Here is a 22,428-nt window from a genome sequence, read left to right as displayed (position 1 = left end):
ATAGTACAATTATACTATATTTAGCCAACTTGAAAATGAGCTGCTGCATTATTTTTGATTAACACTAAAGTGTAGGTGAAGAGTCCTGTTCACACAGGGCAACACAGCTAAAGTCAGTTTAAGCTCGATGGTCCAACATTTGAGACAAACAATGTACACGAAGTAAATAACACTTGTAGAATACAGGCAATACTATTAGGCACTGACAAGCTTCAGTGACTCCCCACAAAGTCAGGCTTTGATGAATATGCAGGTTACTACACAGCATGATTCTTAGGGTCAGAAGGAAGTACTGAGAGGGTTTCTGTTGGGAGTGTGCTGCACAAATAAAGGGTAATAACTATTTATAAAGGCTAAAACTAAAAATGTCCTTCATAAGAGATGATAGACCTTTGTCAGAATCCCTTTCTTAATCATAAGTCACCTAACTCCAAAAGCCTGCTAAGTTTAACTTTTAGATTCTACCAATATACAGTTACTTCAACCTCAAAGAATAAACATATTATCATTTATTTCTGAACTAATTTCTCCTAATGCCTTTCTTATTTCCACATGTTCACTAACCAAGTTGTGTTGGCACCCAAATTGTGTTGTCTTTGACCCTTGTTTTTGCTCCATCTCCCAGACTCATTCACCAACTTCACCTGGAATTTGTCTTCTCTTTTAAATCCATCCATTAAAAAAAAATGCCATTTCATCCATTAGTTCAGGGCCTTACTAATTCATGTTTGAAATGTCCCTTTAATATTCTTCCAGCCTTCAGCTTTCTTCCCCAGTTCAAGTGCTGGGTCTTAGAATTGGAATATTCAAGCTCATTCTTTGTCAGATGTGTGACTATGAGAAATCATTCTGCCTTTCTGGATCTCAGTTTCCTGCTACTGGTGCATAATAAATGATTAAAAGCTTAGTGTCCTAAAGCAATATGCATTTATTATCTCACAATTTCTATGGATTAAGAGTCCAGATAGGGCTTATCCTGGTCCTCTTCTCAGTGTCACCAGGCTGAAATCATGGTGTTGGCTGAGGCTGTGATTCCCATGTAGGTTTTAGAGTCCTCTACAAACTCACTGATTGTTGGCAAATTTACTTCCTTGATGCTGTATGTCCGAGGTCCCCATTTTCTCACTAGCTGACACACAGGAACATCTTTCAGCTCCTAGAGGTCACCCACAGTTCTTTGTCACATGGCCCCTATAGACAGTACACACATGGCTATTTGCTTTCTTCCAGGCCAGGAGGAGGATGTCTGACTCTTTATTCTTTCATAAAAACTTCACCTCATTATGTGAGGTTTCCCTTAGTAATCTCCCTTTGATGAACTCAAAAGGGATCCATAATTATATCTGTAAAATCCCTTTTGCCATGTAAGGTAACATGATCAACATGATCAAGGCAGTGATATCACATATATTCTCAAGTCCTTCCTACACTCCAGGGGAAAAGATTATACAAAAATGTGGGTCATTGAGGGTTCTCATAGAATTCTGCCTAACACATTCATGTAAAAGCTAGTTGGCTGGAAAAGAAAATCTTAAGATTTTATGATGATAACTACTCAAAGGACAAGTTACTAAACTTACATATGGAATGGAAAGTTTATACAAGTTCTCAGGACACTGATAGATTTAGGAAGGCAATACACATTTTTTTTCCCACACTAAATGGCAATATTTCCAACTTCCTAGCTACACAGAAGATTAAAAGCTACAGTGAAACCCCCTGCAGTTTTGAATACAGAGCTGCCCAGAGGCACCAAAGGGATTTCTGAGTCAGACTCATCAGGAGGAAAAAGGAGAGTCAGATGAAAATTATGATTATTCATTCCACCGTTTAAAGCATATAGAAGAAAGTGTTTCACCACTGCCTACAGAATAAATTCCAAACTCCTTAATCTGGAGTAAAAGATCTTCCATGACTTAACTGGCCCCTACCTTCCCATTTATCTCTCATGTCTGTATCAAACAGAAAGTTTCAGTTCCTTCAAACAATCACATGCTTTTACCCTGCATAAACACATGGTTTCTTTCTTTAGAATGCTCTACCACCTACTTTTACCCACAACCCATACAGTGAATTCCATTCATCATTTAAGATCCACTTATTCATTTAACATATACTTACTGAGTACTCTCATTTACCTCTGCCACAAAGTAGGGCACATCTCTGCTTCTTGTTTTGTACAAAAACTGTAGCCAGTTCATATGTCTGTTACTATACTTGTTAGATCTTATGTTTATATGTCCATCCCCCAAAAGTGAATACCTTAAAGAAATAATTCGGTTTTGGTTATATTTCTAGGACTAATTCAGGGATTGTTACAACTCACCAATCATGGTTTGCTCAAGATAGTAATAAAAATGATAACAATAATAATAATATCTAAAATATATTCAGTGATTCCTTATACTGTGAAAACACTTTATACATATTGGCTTGTATGAAATCCTTGCAATAGCACTTTGAGGCAAGCTTTATGATCCTCATTTATTAGATGAGAAAACTAAAGTTCAGAGACAGAGGCAAGACTTCAATATTTTACTGATACTTCTCAACATTCTGTTCTCTATATACCAGTGTGGTCTCCAAACAGGAGCATCATTATCACTCACAAATTCAACACACTGCTAAATATATATGTTCTCGGTTTCCAACCCAGATGTACTCAATCAGAAAATCTGGGGTCAGGCCCCTATAATCTGAGTTTTAACAGGCCCTGGAGGTGATGATGGTGCCTGCTAAAGTTTGAGAACCATGCTGTATAATCTAACATGGAAATATCCTGGCCAAGAAAATGTGATCAGCTAGGACTATGAAACAACTTTCTCCCAGAAACTTGGTGATTAAATTCATATGTTAGATAATAATGGAGAAAAAATGTACAGAACAATGACTCCTCCTGAAATCAGAAGTTACTTTGAAAGCCCCTACCTCTATCATACAGAGTCTGAAACTTAACACAGTGTCAATATGCTGAACTGGCCAGTGCTTAGTTAAAACGTATGGAAAATAATACTTTCCCTTGACTGGAATAACTACTTTGGGATTTACATAATGTTATACATTCCTCTTTATAGTAAAGTATTCCTCATAGCTGGTTTTATCACCCCAAAGGCATTTTAAACATCTCCAGGTCAAGGTTTTGTTTTCTTCATTTGGATATTCACTCATGCACCATAGAATGCTGTATAATTGGGACACATTTTAACAATTTCTTATCAAATTGGATTTAACTGAATTTGATTAGCCTATCTTTTCCAATTCTTTATACTAGGGAGTGTCTTTTTAAAAAATCTAAAGTGATATTATAGTAAAAATTGTTACATGATAATAGGAAGTCAAATTTTGATTTCTGAAAAGACAAGAGTGCAAGATAAGGATAGAACACTCCTTTCAGTGAGGTGTATCTGCTGAGGGATTTTAGAGCGAACTTTCACTTCACATGTATAGAGCACAGCAATAATAATGAACGTGCATTCTGTATAGAGTACTAAATACAGCATATTTGCCTATACACCTATAAAAACAATTTTAGAGAACTCAGGAAGTTCACCATATAATTGTAAAGACAAACTATGTAAACATGCAAAATAAGAGTTATGAACAAATAAAGAGCTATATAGATGAATTCAAGTGTAGGAATAATAAATGGTCTATTAATGGCCACGCATTGAAGAACACAGAAAAAGCAAAGCTTCACTACTTCTGAGTAGAACACAGAACCAAATGCTGATTCTGTATATGGTTTTCTCTTGATTTTCATTCTAGTCTTGATTCAGATGATTTTAAAGTATAGTGTTTATAAGATCAAAATTTCATCTTTTTACATATAAACAAAAGTCCCCTCTCTACCTAGTTTATGAATAAATCTGGCATTCAGAGCAGAAGCCAAATTTGTCAAAAATTAAGATATTTTATAAAAATATTTTTAATGAAAACATTATGCGTTTTTCATGAGGCTACAATGTTAAAAACAATCAACCAATATTAATGACTAGTATGTTAGTCTCTGACTTCCCTGAGGATATATTTATCCGAAACACAAATAAAATGGTAAGAAATTAAGAGAAACTAACTCACTAACTAATTATGTCAAAATTCAGAAAGAGATGCATGTAGGTAATAAAACAATTTAACCGAAGGAGAGTATTTAAGAAGAATATTCTAACATAAACCAAGCCTTTCACATAGAAAACCATCTGATTTGTAAGAATTCACTGCCAGGAGCTTTCTTATAGGCCAAGGAAATAGGATTTTAAACTTATCCTCCAGGTTAGGACTTTCAATCAGAAATGCTTACGCAGAAAAAGTGGCTGGATTAGAACCTTGTCATAGTAAGATAACTCTGGATACAGTGTAGAGGGTCCATTTAGAAAAGCTCCAACCAAGACTAGACATTTAACACACTAACCTAAACAAATATATCCTAAAGGCAGAATTAGAATGGATGGTACTGAGCCCTGGCAGAATATAAGAGCAAGTTTAACTTAGCAAAGTGATGTATCTAACTTGTGAAATGGGTGCTTGTACTTCTCCAAAGTTAGTCCAATAAAATGTATTTATTAGAAGTTCTAAAGTAAAGGTAGTAATTATGGATAAATTACAGATAGTTCCTTGTTTGGGGAAAAAAATATAAAGAGAGAAAGTAATTAAAATAGAAAAGAGGTAGAATAATTGTATGGACTGTAACCCATAATTTCTTAGTAATATAGACAATTCTACCTGTTGGGCCTCCATGCCTAAGTAAGATACTTGAATTACAAGTTAAAATAACCAGAATGGTTTGCATCAATCTATCTCCTAGAAGGTTACCTTGAGAATAATACATATTACTATATAAATAGGAAAAATTTTTAACAAGCATAATAGATGATTCTTATATTTGGGTTTTAATGTACATGTGATGTCAGGTCCAAGATTTCTGTATGTGGGGTACAAAAACCACTACCAGACTTATTAGTCATCTCCTCTATAAACTTCTTAATCCACCCTAAAAGAGTGTGTGTGTGCACGTGTGTGTTTAAGTGTATGAAGTAAGAGCAGAATTATGCTGAATATTTACATTTCTGTGCATTTTTACTGAGACAAGCACATTATTTTACCCTGTGTGAGAGCTACTGAAAAACAGATTTATTGATGTTTAGCTAGTTTTATTCCCAAAACTTTGTATTTTCAGAACCAACAAGTTGAAGAAATAATTCATGAAGTTTCTCTGTCTATAATCTAAATACTACAGATGAGCTCTGAAATAATCACATCTAACATGAACACTTAGCACTTGCTATTGTCAAGTACGAATCTACGTGTTTTTTATATATTAACTTATTTATTTCTCCAAGATTCCCACTAGATATATATCATTTTTTTTAAAGATTTATTATTTATTTATTTATTTAATCTATTTTTGGCGGCATAGGGTCTTAGTTGCCGCGCGCAGGCTCCTCCTTGAGGCATGCTAAACATTCGTTGCAATGCTCGGGCTCTTTGTTGCGGTGCGCGGCCTTCTCTCTAGCTGTGGTGTGCGGGTTTTCTCTTCTCTAGTTGTGGTGCACAGGCTCCAGGGCGTGTGGGCTTTGTAGTTTGGGGCCTGCAGGCTCTCTAGTTAAGGCGCTTGAGCTCAGTAGGTGTGGTGCACGGGCTTAGTTGCCCCGCGGAATGTGGGATCTTAGTTCCCTGACCAGGGATCAAACCCACATCCCCTGCATTATAAGGTGGATCCTTTACCACTAGATCACCAGGAAAGTCTCTAGATATATATCATTTTAAAACTGTTTTACGTAAGAGAAAAATGGGGCACACAGAGATGATATTAATATACCTTGTAAAATTACCTAATTTAAGGTAAATCTGGTTCAAATTACACTTAATCAGAAAGTGACTGTGGTTTGAAAAGGAAAATGTAGGGCTTCCCTCGTGGTGCAGTGGTTGAGAGTCTGCCTGCCGATGCAGGGGACACGGGCCCCGGTCCGGGAAGATCCCACATGCGGCGGAGTGGCTGGGCCCATGAGCCATGGCCGCTGAGCCTGCGTGCCCGGAGCCTGTGCTCCGCAACGGGAGAGGCCACAACAGTCAGAGGCCCGCGTACCGCAAAAAAAAGAAAGAAAAGGAAAATGTAAAATGCCCTGGGTCTAACACTTCACACTAGTTTCAGCACATTAATTTTGATTTGGAGACCTTTCCCCATTCCTTACCTTTAATCTCTTTGTCATTTTTGAACCATCTTATATCAGCTGCAGGTTTACTACCAGATGTTTTACAAGTCAGCTGCATCAAGTCTCCCTCCATAACTGGGGATGAAAATCCGCTAATTTGAGGCTTCTCAGGAACACCTGAAATTTAAGCAAATGAATGAAATAAACATTAATCTCCAGGGTTGATTTGTTCTTACGACTACTACTTTCAGAAGCAAAGCTAAACTGGGTGTATAACTGACAATAACTTCAATCAAGAATAATAAACCGGGGCTTCCCTGGTGGTGCAGTGGTTGAGAGTCTGCCTGCCGATGCAGGGGACAAGGGTTCATGCCCCGGTCTGGGAAGATCCCACATGCCGCAGAGCAGCTGGGCCCGTGAGCCATGGCCACTGAGCCTGTGAGTCCGGAGCCTGTGCTGTGCAACGGGAGAGGCCACAACAGTGAGAGGCCCGTGTACCGCAAAAAAAAAAAAAAAAAAAAGAATAATAAACCAAAACATAATAATAATAAACTGCTATATAATAAAATAAATGACAAAATATATAAAAAATATATAGCGAGATATATATACACATACATACAAACACATATGTGTCTGTGTAAATATGCATATGTGTGTGTATATTATTCAGAAAGCATTTAAAGTCGTTTTTTTTAATTAAGTTTTACCTGCAGAAATACTCTTTATAATCTTAAAAACAACCATATCTTAAGATTTACCAGTGTGGGGCTTAAAAACGGTAGATTGTTTGCACTGGGCAAAAAAAAATCCACAAAGCATATTTCTTCATTCTTTAGCAAACTGTGATTTAACCAAAATAGCACATTTCATTCCTGATTTCAGAATTCTTAAAGCTTAAAAAACATTGTTATCCTCTGTGTACTTTTTTCTAGAAAATGCATTTTGGAATAAAAGATTCATTAAAAATTGCAACTATACTTATTTTTCTGATTCTTCTAAAGTAGAGAATGTCTCTTAATGTCATTTGTATTAGAAATGTAATTGCAGTTTTGTGGAGCATGATATGTATTATTATTATTTTTTTTTTTTTTTGCAGTAGGCGGGCCTCTCACTGTTGTGGCCTCTCCTGTTGAGGAACACAGGCTCCAGACGCGCAGGCTCAGCAGCCATGGCTCATGGGCCTAGCTGCTCCGCGGCATGTGGGATCTTCCCGGACCGGGGCACTAACCCATGTCCCCTGCATCGGCAGGTGGACTCTCAACCACTGCGCCACCAGGGAAGCCCATGTATTATTTTTAATGCTAGCATTACTAGCTACTTATTACCTTTTCTAGTCCAGATCATCCAATGAATAAGCAGATAACTAATATTCAGAGATAGACATTGATGATTTAAATAATACAACATTACATATTTTGGAGGCAATAATATTCTGCTGTCATGACAGAGGTTTATTAAAATTTCTTCTAAAAATATTCAATAATAAAGGCAGACTGAAAGTTTCTTTATTGTACTATTTAATTCAGTTTGAAAAGAATAAAATGTAAGAATGTTGGAAGGTGCCAATAAAAGAAATACAAACTAAAACAACAAGAACAACAAAGATAAATGACAGATCAACATACTCCACTAGCTGGCTAGCTTTCTTTTCTTTTCGTTCACCTTCATATAGCTTTTTTTAAAAAAAAACCAAACATGTCACATCACCATTTAATAAACTGAAATTAGCCAATTTCCTATTTCTTAGGGTCTCAAGTTGGCTCTCTACAGAACAATACATTAATCTTAGGCAGCTGCTATCCTGAGATACTCCATTTAGTGGGTGTATTTTGTCCTTAATGGCAAACTTGTAAAGATTTTTATACAATAGTCCCAGTGGGACTTGCAAAGAAACATATTTCATATCCTATGCACAAAACCAATTCACTAGCAGGATTAACTTTAATATTCTCACCCAAAAGAACAGCATGCATTAGTTCGTTTAAATGCAGTGTTATGCCTTTATCTATCAAAAAAGGAAGGCAAGCTAAGGGCAAAAAAAAAAAATCAATCTTTAAATTCCTCTAACTTGTTCAGTACACACAGGTGTGTTTCAATGAATTCCAGCAATTTCAGCTGATTGGGCCACTGACGTCTGTGGAATCACAGAGAGCTGTGAGCTGCAAGCTTATTCCTCAGAAACTCTATGAATGTATTGCTTTTTAGTGTCACTATAACCTTTAGAAAAATGGCCCAATACTTAGAGAATAAAAAAACAAAGAAGCTACAAGCTGCATGCGCAAGCGACATTATGTACTTCATTTAGTAATCTAGAAAACTACAAAGCTAAAAGGCAAGAATACAAATAGAAATGTTAGGGTCATTTAAATACACTAAAATACACAAATGGGCATATTTGGAAGCCAATAGATATTAGGGAAGATCCCATTAGGTGACTGATGATAAAGTGGCGGAGCATCTGATAGACACTTTGAAGTCATTATGTTCATTATTCTATCACTTTATAAAAGGATTACCACGTATACAATATAGAGATGATTTGACACAAAGGAATTTAGTTGAAAATCAAGAAACCTGGTGTCTATTGCTGGCTAAGAAACAAAATGGCTGTTTGCTCTTGGGAAGTCATACAAATCTTTATACCTCTCTTTATCTATTTATAAAATGGGGGAAATGACTAAGTGATTTTTTAATGCTTTTTGATGATCCTCAAAGTGTAGATCTATTATTGAATCATGTTGCTGTAGCTGTACACATCTCTCTGGCTTGTGATCACATGGTGTTAGTCCCTTGCACTTACCCAGAACAGTGAGATAGGCCTTGGAAGTTTTGACAGGCATTGTAAATAAAGAACAGGTGTACTGTCCTTCATCAGAGAGAGAGACATCACTGACGCTGATACTCAGTTCATGCCAGGAAGCCCGAACCAGCTCGATCCTATTGTCCCTTAAAGCTGGAAAAAGAAAATACTGAAAATATGAATAACAACATTAGGAAAAGTTGCTACTGTTAGACTACATATTTTTAGCACAACACAATAAACATTTTCTTTGGCCATATGTCTAAATCTGGTTTCCTGAAATGTTTTAAAGGAAGGTTTAAATATATTGAAATATTTTATCAGATTTAAGTAGAATTAAATGTTCCTTAATGTTCTGAGAAATAACTTTTTAATTAAATGATTGCATCTAGTAAGTACAATACCTTGGATGAGGTAGATATTGATGGTGACAAAAATGGCTTTCCTTCACAAAGTCTTTCATGAGTTGTCAGTACCAAGAAGAGCTGTAAACAAAAAATTTCACTTCTATGCCCAGATAAATTTGGGAAAACTATGACTGCTCAATTCCTTCTAGGAAACCAACAATGAACCTTAGCGTATTGAAAGTTCTCTGCAGTAGAGACACCTGTTAAGCTTTTTTTAAATCAGAGCTAACTTTCAGCTGAAAAACACCTGTACTGTACCTGACGTTAAATTTGCTCTGACTGTTTGGTGCCTCTGCTGTACTGTCTGTTAAATACTTTTAATATATTCTTTGGTTCAAACCACCTTTTCTATCACAGAACACTTGTTTTCACAGATCTCTTAAGCATCTTGCTTATTTATGCTTCTTTTAAATCATTTTTGGAAAAGCATTAAAAAACTTAAATATCACTACGTGCTCCACTAAGGACAGCTATAAAACCAGGAATTAAGCAAGAGGTGACTAAAGGAGTACTCTGAAAGGTAGAAAGAGGAAAGGGGACTGGTTAGTAATACCAGAACCTAAGGAATAACACAGTGTCTCTCTAACCAATTGTAAAAGGCATTTGAGGCCCGGCTTCTTCCAACCATAACATAGCAACAGAAGGTGGCCTAGGTAGACTCATTTTTATTGCAGAGCAAATGGGATTCCCACCAAGAACTTCAGGAGAGACTGGGCCACCCCCAAGGGGAATCAATCGGGATCATCACTGTCATGGAACGCAGTCTCTTTTTCCATTAGGCTGGAGACTCCCCTTCCCTACTGAGAGACAACGGTCAATTGGGCAGCACAGGCAGTGGGCCAATCCTTCTATAACAATTACCCAGCCCTTGAAGTGATCTTTGATGAGCTAAAGAACCATTTATCCCCCCTAGAGCCATCAGGAGGCCTTGCTTCCTTAGGTGGCACCAGTAGGGATCAGTACAACTCCCAGTGGAAACAGACAACTCAAAGTGACCAAATAGCACCACAAAGGCTCTGAAAATTAAATTGTTGGTGGAACCATAGCCCACAAATGTAAGCCAGGACCTGTGTGCTGAACTTAAATTGAATAGAAGATGTAAATAGTATCCAGAGTCTCCTAACACAATAACCAAAATGTCCAGGATGTGATAAAAAAAGAATTACTGGTCACACCAAATACCAGGCAAAACATAACTTGAATGAGAAAAAATAATCCACAGATGCTAATACTGAGTTGAAACAGATGTTAGAATTATCTGACAGAGAATTTAAAGAAGCCATCATAAAATTACTTTAACAAGCAATTACTAATTATCTTGAAACAAATACAAAATAGAAAATCTCAGCACTCTAAAGAAGTTATTTAAAAAAAGAATCAAAGGAAAGTACAGAAGGCAAAAATACAACAACCAAAATAAAAACTCACTGGATTGGATAAATAGTACAATGAGACAACAGAGGGTAGAATCAGTGAACTTAAGGACAGACCAATACAAGTCACTGGATCTGAACAAGAGAGAGAAAACAGATTGGAAAACCAAACAAAAAAACAAAAAATCAGAATCTTGGGGACCTGTGGGACAATAACAAAATATCCAACATTGGTACCATATAAGTCCCAAAAGAAGAGAAAGAGAGTGAGGCAGAAAGAATTTAAGAAATAATGGTAAAAACTTCACAAATTAGGCAAAAGAAATAAATGTACAAAATCAGGAAGAGGAGCAAACTCAAACAGGATAAACCCCAAAAGGTCCAAATCAAGATACAGTGAAATTAGGGCTTCCCTGGTGGTGCAGTGGTTGAGAGTCCGCCTGCTGATGCAAGGGACACGGGTTCGTGCCCCGGTCCGGGAAGATCCCACATGCGGTGCAGCGGCTGGGCCCGTGAGAGAAAGACATATTACCTATAAGAAAACACTATTTCAAATGACAATATATGACCTCATTTGAAATTATGGAGATCAGAGGCAGTGGCACATTTTTCAAGTTCTGAAAGAAGAGAACTGTTGATCATGAATTCTTATCCAGTGAAACCAACGTTCAGGAATCAAGGGGAAATAAATATATTTTTAGAAGGAGGAAAACTAAAAACATGTTTCTCTAGCAGATCCGTCTTAAAGAAGAGTTAAAGTTCTTCAGAGTAGAAGAAATTTTGAAGCATCAAGAAGGAAGAACAAGTGAGAGAACAAAAAATATGGGTAAATACAATATAGACTACTCTGTTGCATTTTCCTGACTATATGATGGTTAAAACAAATATTATACCATCAACTGATGCAGTGTTCAACATGTTAAGAAGGAATAGTTAAAACAAATAAAAAGTGTCAGGGCAAAAGGACCTAATGGAAGTAAGGCTTCCATATTTTACCAGAAGTGGTAAAAGTAGTAGACTGTGATAAATTGTATATGTATAGCATTTCAATACCTGGAGCAACTACTAAGAAAATATACAAAGTGATACATTCAGAAACTCTATAGATAAATTAAGATGAAATCCTTTTATATAGTGTCTTGAAATAACTAAAATTATAGAGATGGAGAAAAGATTAGTTCCTACCAACGGTGAAGGTTAGTAAGGGGTGGAGGGGGAGTGGGAGTGATATGAGCGTGGTTATAAAACTACAGCATGAAGGATCCTTGTGGTGATAGAACCGCTTTGCATCTTGACTGTGGTGATGGATACATTAACCTACATATGTAATGAAACTGGATAAAACTAAACACATACACACACACACACACACACACAAACGAGTACATGTAAAACCGGTGAAACTCAAATAAGATTGGTGGACTATGTCAATGTCTATTTTCTAGCTGTGATATCTTTCCAAGATGTTATTTGGGTAGAGGGTACATGGATTTCTCTGTATTATTTCTCACAACTGGGTATGAATAATAACTCAGCTTAAAATATTTTCTGCACATTAGATGGAATGGGGAAATGGTTTTGATATCAAAGCTTGAAACTCATTATATACATTTGCCACAGAGTAAGAAGGGGATCCCAAGTGTCATATATTCTTAAATTGCCTATAACTTTCCTCTATGCTTTGTGAGAGGAGCAGGAAATTAAAAAAATATATTTGGTAAAATTCTAAATTTTCATGATTTTAAATATACTTTAAAAATCATCCTCTCACTTACTCAATAACACATACCTGAATGATTATCGTCCATCTATTACCATTCTTTGTTACCTCTAATTTCATAAGGAGACATACACTTGCGAACATTTTCAAAACTGATTTTTATCAACTATAAAAATTAAGGAAGACTGATTACAATTGTGTTTGCGACTCCACTAGGTTACAGCGGACTTTTTATAAAAATGTCTATTTTGTACGCTATCTCTTACACTCCCTATTATATATGCCTTGTTCAGTTGCTAGAGGAAAAGAGGCGGACACAGATTTGTCATTTCCCCAATAGGACCTCATGCTATACCAACCACTTTTCAAAGGTATGATTTATTTAAAAAAATATTTATCACATATTTCTTGTTTTTTATAAAAAAGAAGTCTCCAAAAGGGAAAACCTCACATTCCTGCAATGATACTGTGTGGGTAAAACATGTTACTCACCCCGTGTTCAATTTCATTTCTTCTAACACAGGTCGCACTGACAGAGAGACAGAGCTTACATTTTTTAGTGAATCTTGGCAAAAGGAATTTAACTCTCTTTTGGTCAGACTCTTTTATGGAAACTAAATATTATATATATATATATAAACTATATAACTACATAATATCACTGAAGTCAAACTGAATTACTCAAGTGCATACAAATAGAAAATGTTCATATTTAAACCATTTGTGTGGAGTAAGGCTAAAAGCACTGACTTTGGTATCAGAAGATCTGCTTTAGGCACTTATATGAGGTCAGGTTTCCTGTGGATAATAATTCCTGATTCATTTCCATCTTTGCATTATGAGAACTATGGTATCATGTTATATGTAAAGTGATTTAAACAAATGTGCAATGATATATTAAAATATTTTAGGTTTGGAATCCAGATGAGAACCTAAATATTTAAAGTCTGAAATGTCTCGATTCAGCTTGCCAAATCCTATAATTTTTTGAGTTGTTTTATAATTACTACCAGGTTTGACTAAAAATTAGGCTCTGAAAAGTAGAATACATATATTTTAATGTAACCTCTGTCATTGGTTAGCCATATCAATAGGTAAGTCACCTATTGTGTACCCCAGTCTGCTGAGTGTTAGGCGGAGATAATAACAATTGAGTGAAAGTATAAGGTATATGATTTAGAGAAATGAAATACATGAATAGATATTCAAAACCTGAAAACATATTCCCAAAAGGGAAGAAAGTGACACAGTTAGCAAAGGGATTATTTATTGTATAAATTTCCTTGATAATTCATTTGCCAAAAAACAAAGAGCTGCCTAAGGAAATTTTTATTGGACTGAACATTTTATTTTATTTTAGTAGCTATAACCATTTTTTATTATAGAGAATTTAAGTGATTTCAAGATTGGAAAGTGTCCATTGTATTTGGACAGTGTCGGTGAGTTTGGCTATATCATAAGGAGGTTGCTAAGAAGGAACCAGATTGCACTCTTGGATGAGAAGAGTAGGAGACAGTCCAGGGTCAGAAGGAAGGGAGGCTATTTTTCTGGAAGGAAGAGACTGAATCATATTTATAGGCTCAAGAGAAAGGGGATCAATAAAGGCATGAAAAATAGAAATGACATCTCTGGTACAGATATCTTCAGGACCTGTTCTCCCAGCAGCACCTCCCCACTTCCCCCTCACCAGAGAAATCCCTTTGGACACAATTTGTTTTTAAACAAATTTGTTTTTAAACAAATCTTACATCCACAGCATTTATCTTTTCAAGTTTGTAAATACTTATGATGTCATCTGCAGTTCTCTTTATCACAGCATTTTAAGTATGAAAGAAACAAAGGAAACCTTCTAAAGTCCAAAGAGGGGTGAAATACAACTCAATGGATGCCCCTGTGAGCAGGATCCTAGTCTTGCACATCTCAGCACCCTGCATCCTAAGTATCTGCGCAGCAAGTTTTCGGTGAATGACTATTGAATTGAAACTGAGAGCCAAACTCTGTCTGCATATAAGAGCAGAGTGAAAAAGAACTGAATTAGGAAGTCTGCTTTGATACAGCCCCCATGGGAGAAAAGCCCCCCAAACAAGAAAAAAAAGTGTCTTGTTTAGATACTGTTGAGCATAAAAGACCTAGAAACATCATGCTGCAAAAAGTTTTTTTAAAAAGTGATCATTCATTGAACAATTATTTGAAATACTGAATGAGTGATCTCTGAAGCTACTGTTGTGTTACCTTATGGTTTCCAAATGAACACAAAAGGTAGTAGAGACTCAGAAATAATCCATACTTTCTACAGAGTAAGTTGCATATATTTATAGTGAACCTAAAAAGAAGAATCGTAATATTGTCGGTTGCAGTGAATTCAATCTTTTAAAAAAGTGCTGTCGTTTGAGCACACAGAATGTTCATGATTATCTAAATTTTTTTTTGCGGTACACAGGCCTCTCACTGTCGTGGCCTCTCCCGTTGCGGAGCACAGGCTCCGGACGCGCAGGCTCAGCGGCCATGGCTCACGGGCCCAGCCACTCCGTGGCATGTGGGATCCTCCCAGACCGGGGCACGAACCCACGTTCCCTGCATCGGCAGGCGGACTCTTAACCACTGAGCCACCAGGGAAGCCCATATCTAAATATCTTTAAAAAAAAATAAAACCTCAAACATTTCATTGAAAGAAATAGATTTTAAACATTATCCTAGGAATAACTGAAGAGAACAAGTGAGTATGTGGAATAAAAGAATGAAAGGTAATTGTTCACACACCATAGAGATTAAAATGAGCTAATGAGTTAAAAGTAGGTTACTCTGAGACCACATCTCATCAGCTATTAGGTGCCTGCCACCCACTGGTGAGGTGATTTAACAGTTCAAAACACTGAACTCTAGAGAATTTAATCTTAGCTGCAAATAAGAAGCACTGACCAATGAGTGAGAATTTATTAAATAGTGCTTAACACTGGATAAAAATTATTTTCCCAATATATCATTGGTTCTAAATAGTTCGTCAGTCATACAAATGCATATTTGGGATTCATGCTGGGTAAAATAAAAATTCCTAAGACGATTACTTGGAGAATTTTACACACATTTTATACTGATTTCTAACAAAAGTTACTGGCATAGTTAATAAGTTGTATATTAATTAGTTTTAAACCAAATTAACTTAATAACATTAGTGCTATTGAATTTATCTGACATTATTCATTTAAGAGCCTAATAGCAATTTGTATACACAAAATTGTATACAAATTGTATATACTTGAATTAATAGTTTTCTTAAGTGCTGTGATCTTTATAAAGGTGATCACATACTTCTTGCCAGAAACATTTTCAAATATGTCTAAGTTGGTTTCCAGTGAGTAATAATTTATGTCACACTTTAGGGTGCTTAAGTAAAGATAAAAAACATATTTCATTATGTAATCATTTTAAGAGACTATTAAAATGCAGCAAATAACAACATCATTGTTTTTGCATTTTTTCTAGTTCACCCATTTGACCTAAAACTTTCCCAAATCAGGATTATATCTCTTTATATTTATATTTATAAATATTTATATTGTCTACAAGGCTTTACACATATCATGATACATGTAGATGCCCATTAAATTTTATTGTATTAAATTTAATATGTGGGTCATCAGTTTTTTATATATAATAATAGTCTATAATTGTACATATTAACATCATTTTAGAAAATTCCATATATTAAGTGAATATTATATGCTGAATGATTTTTATTATTATAATTCACTATATTTTACAGACAAGTACTAAAGGAAAAACCTACGTCAAGATGATAGAAGTCATTTCAAGTGTCATCCTAGCTACTTAAATTCTCAATATCAGCATGTTTCCAAGAGCATACCATTCTACACTCACAGGCTTTAGCTGAAGCAATCACTGCACATATTTAGAAGTTTTTATAAACATATTACTTTCCAACCAGTAAGTTCCATCTTGTAAGTTTAACATCACTGGTGTGATGGAATTAAAAGAACAATAGGTATGTCAGTCTTCATTCTCCTTGTTCTCAGCTCAAGTCTCATCCAGGTGTTCCCACTTGATTCTTACAGGGAGTTTAGATATGTCAGTACAATAAGCCAAGTTCTGCCTAGAGAAAGATATATCGAAGAATGCTGTATATGGACTTTGATTCAATAACAAGTTTCAGTGTTGTTTGCTGACTAATAATATAATCCTTCTCATGATTCTGACTTTGTTATTTTAAGGTTGCCCAGACCAGCACTTCTTTGTTTCCCAACTTCTGCAAACAGGCTTGTTTTCTCTCTGAACGCTATCCACGTAGACCTGTGCTAACTGCCTACTCTGCTTTGCCCCTACTGATTTCTCTAGAACTGATCACTAACCAAAGTGACTCAGGCAATCTGCTAACCTTGTTTTATCAGCTGAAATACCTACTATCCTCACTGGTAAAAACTAGGAAGAGGAATTAAAGCTTCAGTGAGGTCAACTTTGTTTTGGTGTACCAGAATATTGTTTTGCTAATTAAATCTGTATCCTAATAAATCAGAGAGGAAAAATAAGTCAAATAAGCTCTAATAAAGTTTCAAATGGGCCGCAGATTCAGGGCTTAACTCTTGTCAGACCTCACAATTAGTATATTGACACGTATGATGTCAAAATATGTCTCTAGACATTGTAAAACAGGCAAGATAAAGAAGGAAATCGAGCCATTCTTACTCTTATTATAAGAGTGTTATTTTATTTAACAGCCCAAATGTTTTATTTGTGTAAATAGTATAATCATATCCTGATTACATTCAGTATATGTTATTTGTAATAGTGCTATGGACTGCCAGAAATAAAGGAGTTAAAACATACAGACAGAATAAAATATCAAGCTAGTGAACCTTTTCTGTTTTGTTCTTTTACAGTCATACAACACAAAACAATCTAAATCAATCTTCTGGAAAATTGGTAAAAACAACCATTGCTCCAGAGCTGATATTTGGTATACCAAGTTTCAGCTGGGACTGAATTTTTACTAAAACCATAGTAAATGGAGTTTTAGAATAGAAATTCGAACAGAACCCAAGCAATAAATCTGGAAACTGTGTCACTATTTGAAGGAAGTTTTTCCAGTGGTAGAATTTCAATTTTTAAGCCCCAGGTTTTCTTACTTCTAATGTAAAAAAACAAATAGTCATTACTCTCATACTTATATGTGTAATCTGTTATTATGAAACACTTGAAAAAGCAAAATGTTACCATGTCTAAAATGTACCAAAAATTAATAAACTTGGGTATGGAAAATTTATTAATATGTTTGAGGAATGAATATAAACTCCATGGTATTTCTACTTTCCATCTTCTTGTCTTTGTTAAGGCTTTTGCCCCTCTTCCTCAGTGTCCTCCACATGACATGTCCAGAGGGAAACCCTGTTGCTCTTTCACTCTATTAAATTCCTAAAGCTCTGAACATAGACTGGATTCTTAATACACCTATATACCTACCCAATTTTCTGTTTTGTAAGGTAACATTTAAACTGTGTGTCATGTAACATAAGCCTCTAAAGATCAGAAATATGTTCACTTTTCTAGTCTATTTCCCCATCCCTCCTCAAAATGCCTAATAATTTAGAAATACCTGAGCATTTGTTCAAATATGGTGAGTAATCCATACCTCTTTACCTAAAGGCATATATTCCCTCTGCATGTCTCCATTTCATACTTTTCACTCAAGCTAATTAACATATTGCTTTCTTGGTAAATTCTTTCATACTGTCCACCTCCAGCCACATTCACTCTTTCCTTTAGGTTTCCAGGGCAGGAATGTACATGAAGCTCAATAATAATTTGTTGAGCTAATGAGAGAGTAAAAGTGAACATTATATGGTCCATTGTTTATATACTGATATGTACCATTTATCTTATTATATGGTAATCTCCTGGTGCATCCAGCCATGAATGAGACTAATTCCTACTGCCCACAGACACTAGCAAGGTGCTCTGAATATAATTTCCATCTCTCCATTGGATAAGTGAGTGAATGAGCAAGTGAAAGCTGAAAGCACAGAGAATAAATAAAATGGCAGGTGCACCTGGTGAATCATTTCATATGATAAGTCAGCAGAATATGCTCTAGAAAGGTGACATATTTTTACATGACAATGACTTTGAAAATTTATGTTCTAATAGATTCCTTGCACCTGATAAATTTTCATTTTGTAAAGTTTGACTTAAAAGGAGTTTGCAGCTTTTGATTTTTAGTTTCTAAATCTTTAGTTTTTTCTCACTTACGTAGTATCAAACTATCATTAATAGAGACCAAAATTTAAAAAATAACATATAATAAATATTTTCACAATTCAAACAAAACATTTTCTAAGACCCCATTCTAAATATCTTTCTGTATATTGATATAATTTGACTTAAGTAACTGAAACTTAAAATAATCTAAGACAGTTGAGTTGTCATCTTGTACTTTACAGTGGCCTAGGCCTGTAAGTCTTCTAAACTTATGGATTCAGACATTGAAAATTTACTACTTCTTTTTAAGATTGTAAATAGGCTTATCTTATTCCTACTTTCACAATGTCATATGGCAAAAAGAACTCTGTAAAGCCAAAGCAAATACACTTAAATCTTCTTTTGTATCTCTAGATAACTGTCTAGAAGTTATTACACCCACTAATTTTACAGTATGGATTTGCTTTCAGATGAAGGGTTGCATTTCAGTTGTTTAAAACACAGGAAGTTTCTTTAACATGTAACAGTAAAGGACTGCTCAAGGTCATTGGTAGAGGACAACTTACACTACAGGAGCATCAATGATATACACTGCCATCTTCACCTTGTGATTGTGAAAGTCTTCTGAGAGAAAGTGAGCCTGGGGAAGCATGTGTACAAAATTTAATGGCAGAGGCCTGGAAGCACACATACCACACACACACCATTCCATGTCCAAGCACATGGCCATACTTCAAGGGAGACTGGTAAATACAGTCTGGCTGTATGTATAGGAAGGAGAGATATTAGTGAGCAGTTAGTAGTTTCTGCCTTGTTACTGTAGGCTTATTTGTACTACTGTATCTATATATGCTAATGTTTCTATAAAAAATTAATGTAGATATCCAGGAATGATAGAAAACAACAGATAATATACTTTCTCTAAAATAGTCATAATTCCAGTGTGTTTTGGTACAAAAATTCTACCTAGTTACTAAATTATGAAAAGGAATTACCAATCTATTACTTATGAATGTGTTCTTCTCAACACTGCTTTAGATTCAGCAAAGGAGAAATATCTATAGAAGTAACACTATAGTTATTTTCTACTGACTGTGTCATCCTCTAAGCTATAAGCATGACCCTAGTTTTAGAAAATGGGAGGTGAATTACTGTTCATTATTTACTAAATTATTTTTTTAGAATAAAAAACTATTCAGGATGGTTTATATAAATTATAAATGTATATTAATTAGATACATATACATGTATATATTTGCCAAATAAAGTATGCAATATTAATTTCAATTCTGATATCAATTTGAAATAAAATTCTATATATCTTCTTAAATGAACTAATAATACAACACTACTTCAATTATAAAAAGAAAACTCTACAGGTCTCTATATAATAATGGAATCAACTAAAATGTGAACTCCTCATTTGATAATTCCAAATAAACTTTCATGAAGATAACTACTGGAAAAGGAAAACTCTGCTAACATACACTCTCACACCCACACATACCTCACCCATATATTATCATTATATACTAATTTCATCTCTTTGCCAATCCATATACTACATTTTGATAAAGACTAAGGCAGTTCCAAATCTGTAAACCATATATGATAAATATATATATATATATATTTAATTCTGGGAATGTTTTCACTAGAAAAGAAAACATTGACTAGACGAAGTGGTTGCTGGCATGTGAAACTGAGATCATATTTATGCTGATCAAATCACTGAAGGTTAGAAACTAGTGAGAGGTTGATTTGGGTTTAATATAGAGATTGTCTTTCTATTTATTGAGCTCTTCACAATTGTAGTGAGCAAACTTACGAGATAAGTTTTTCAAAAAAGTTGTTTAATTAATGGCTACCTGGTCTCCTGCCAGGAGTGTTTAAATGTCTTTCATTGCAGAAGAATGTCCTAAGTGACTTTTGAAGTCTCTTGTAATGATTTCAGGAATCTACTTTTGAAATTTACTTAAGAGTAACAGTTACTACTTTCAATCATAAATTGAATTCATAAATTTATTCAATCACAAATAAGTCCTGATTTTAGTGACCAGGAATCACTAACTCAATGACATATTATACTCAATGTATGGTTTTATCTATTAAAAAAACTTCAGTAGATTTTTAAGTTGTTTTCAGTGAGAGAGATAAATATATATATATATATTTTTGTATGTCTGTGTATATATATTTATAAAACTCTAATATATAAAATACTTTACATCAGATGATTCCTTTTCCCACAATATCATCTTGCCTGGATAAAAATTAGAGGCATTTCATTCTTATTATTAGTGTATCACTCTGTACAAAAAATATGTTGAGGAGAAAAAAATATACCATCTGTCAGATGACATAAGGACATAATAGAAACTTAGCTTATGAAATTCAGACCTAAAGTGCCAAAAGATTCACTTTGTATATGAAGCATTTGAAAAATATCAAATAAATATATCATTTATAGTAGTAACACATCAAACAAGTTCTGCAAATAATGTAGCAAAGTCCAATTTTATAACTTTAGTCTTTAGAATTCTTTTCACAACTCAAAGTTTAAATAATTTATAAGATACATACAACATCGACTGTGATTTATTACTAATAACAAATGCCCCAATGCTGCTATATGTGCAACTACATTCTAGTTTGGTGAATAAAGACCATGTTTATTAGAAGGCTTATCCTAACATGAATACCACACAATTGCATTTAATGTATTTTATATCTGTTTAACATCTAGTAAGGGTAGTTTTATGAGGGATAATTGTTATTAATCATAATTTAATAACTCTAAAATTCTGATATACATTTTCAAAGATCTTATATAGACAAACTTTTTTCCCTATCTCCCACAAATAAAAGTTTGTGAATATTTTGTTTGCTTCTTCAAAACAATATTTCCCTAGGTGTTTGTCACATTTCCTTATTTTCCTTGAGAAAATACCTTCAGCATTTGGTACGGTTCACAATTTGATACAGCACACTATTTGCCTGGATTCAGAGAACAAGAAAACGATGTGGTATTTAAACAGTTTCTGTAAGCTCTCATTCTTTCCAGCAACCTACAATATATTGGTCTCCTCATAAAAATATGAAATTCATATTTTACATCCCACCATAAAAACCACCATATGTAGCCATGTGGTATTACTCTCATCGAGCATTTATATCAAAGAGAAGATTAGATGCTATGCTATTATGGAAATGCATACACAAAGGTACATTAGGAATGGAAAACACCTGCCTTCATTAAAGAAACTAGCCTTTGGTATTTGTGATCTTTTAACTTTACAAGGTCCCACACCCTGTGAAAGCTGTGCATTGGTATTTGTAAAATAGGAGGAGAAAATGACTCAAGACTATGCTGTGGCATGTTTCTAATAATCCCAAAGTCTCATCTCCTACAGTTTGAAATTTGGTTTAAATCTTCAGTTTTGCCGTCATTTTGTGGACAATATTAGATGAAATAAATTCTATAGTACACAAACTTTGAAAATCTAGGAACCCGTTAATACATTTAAGAAAATCATTTTTATATTTTGGAAATTCAGGCACAATCACAAAAGACATCAGTATAATACAGATTTCATTAATACTAGTCCATAGATTTCTTTGAAACATGTTTAACATTTTTCATTGCCAATGCACATTTGTTACTGAAAGTTTAACAACTTAACGTTGATCTTGCATCTGTTCAAGTGGCCTCAGTTTCTCTACTTCTTACTATTTTCCCCTTATTGTGGGGAGAAGGGGATTTGTG

At 34.8% G+C, this 22,428-nt stretch overlaps 1 protein-coding gene across 1 annotated transcript in view; it reads right to left on the bottom strand.

The window, feature by feature from the left end:
• Nucleotides 1-22,428, bottom strand: part of CADM2 (cell adhesion molecule 2) — a 264,551-nt gene that overhangs the window by 156,244 nt on the left and 85,879 nt on the right. The window contains exons 4-5 of the mRNA XM_089910397.1: nucleotides 8,953-9,105; nucleotides 6,189-6,326 (exon numbers count right to left, since the gene is read on the bottom strand). Of these exons, the coding sequence (XP_089766523.1) occupies nucleotides 6,189-6,326; nucleotides 8,953-9,105 (291 nt within the window). The remainder of the gene's footprint in view (nucleotides 1-6,188; nucleotides 6,327-8,952; nucleotides 9,106-22,428) is intronic.

Source organism: Delphinapterus leucas, chromosome 4, assembly GCF_059928025.1.
Source record: "Delphinapterus leucas isolate spDelLeu-1000000601 "Yukka" chromosome 4, BTC_Dleu_Yukka2, whole genome shotgun sequence".
In the NCBI taxonomy this organism is placed as follows: Eukaryota; Metazoa; Chordata; class Mammalia; order Artiodactyla; family Monodontidae; genus Delphinapterus; species Delphinapterus leucas.
Note: the sequence above shows the minus strand (reverse complement) of the source record. Positions and strands in the feature narration are given on the sequence as shown.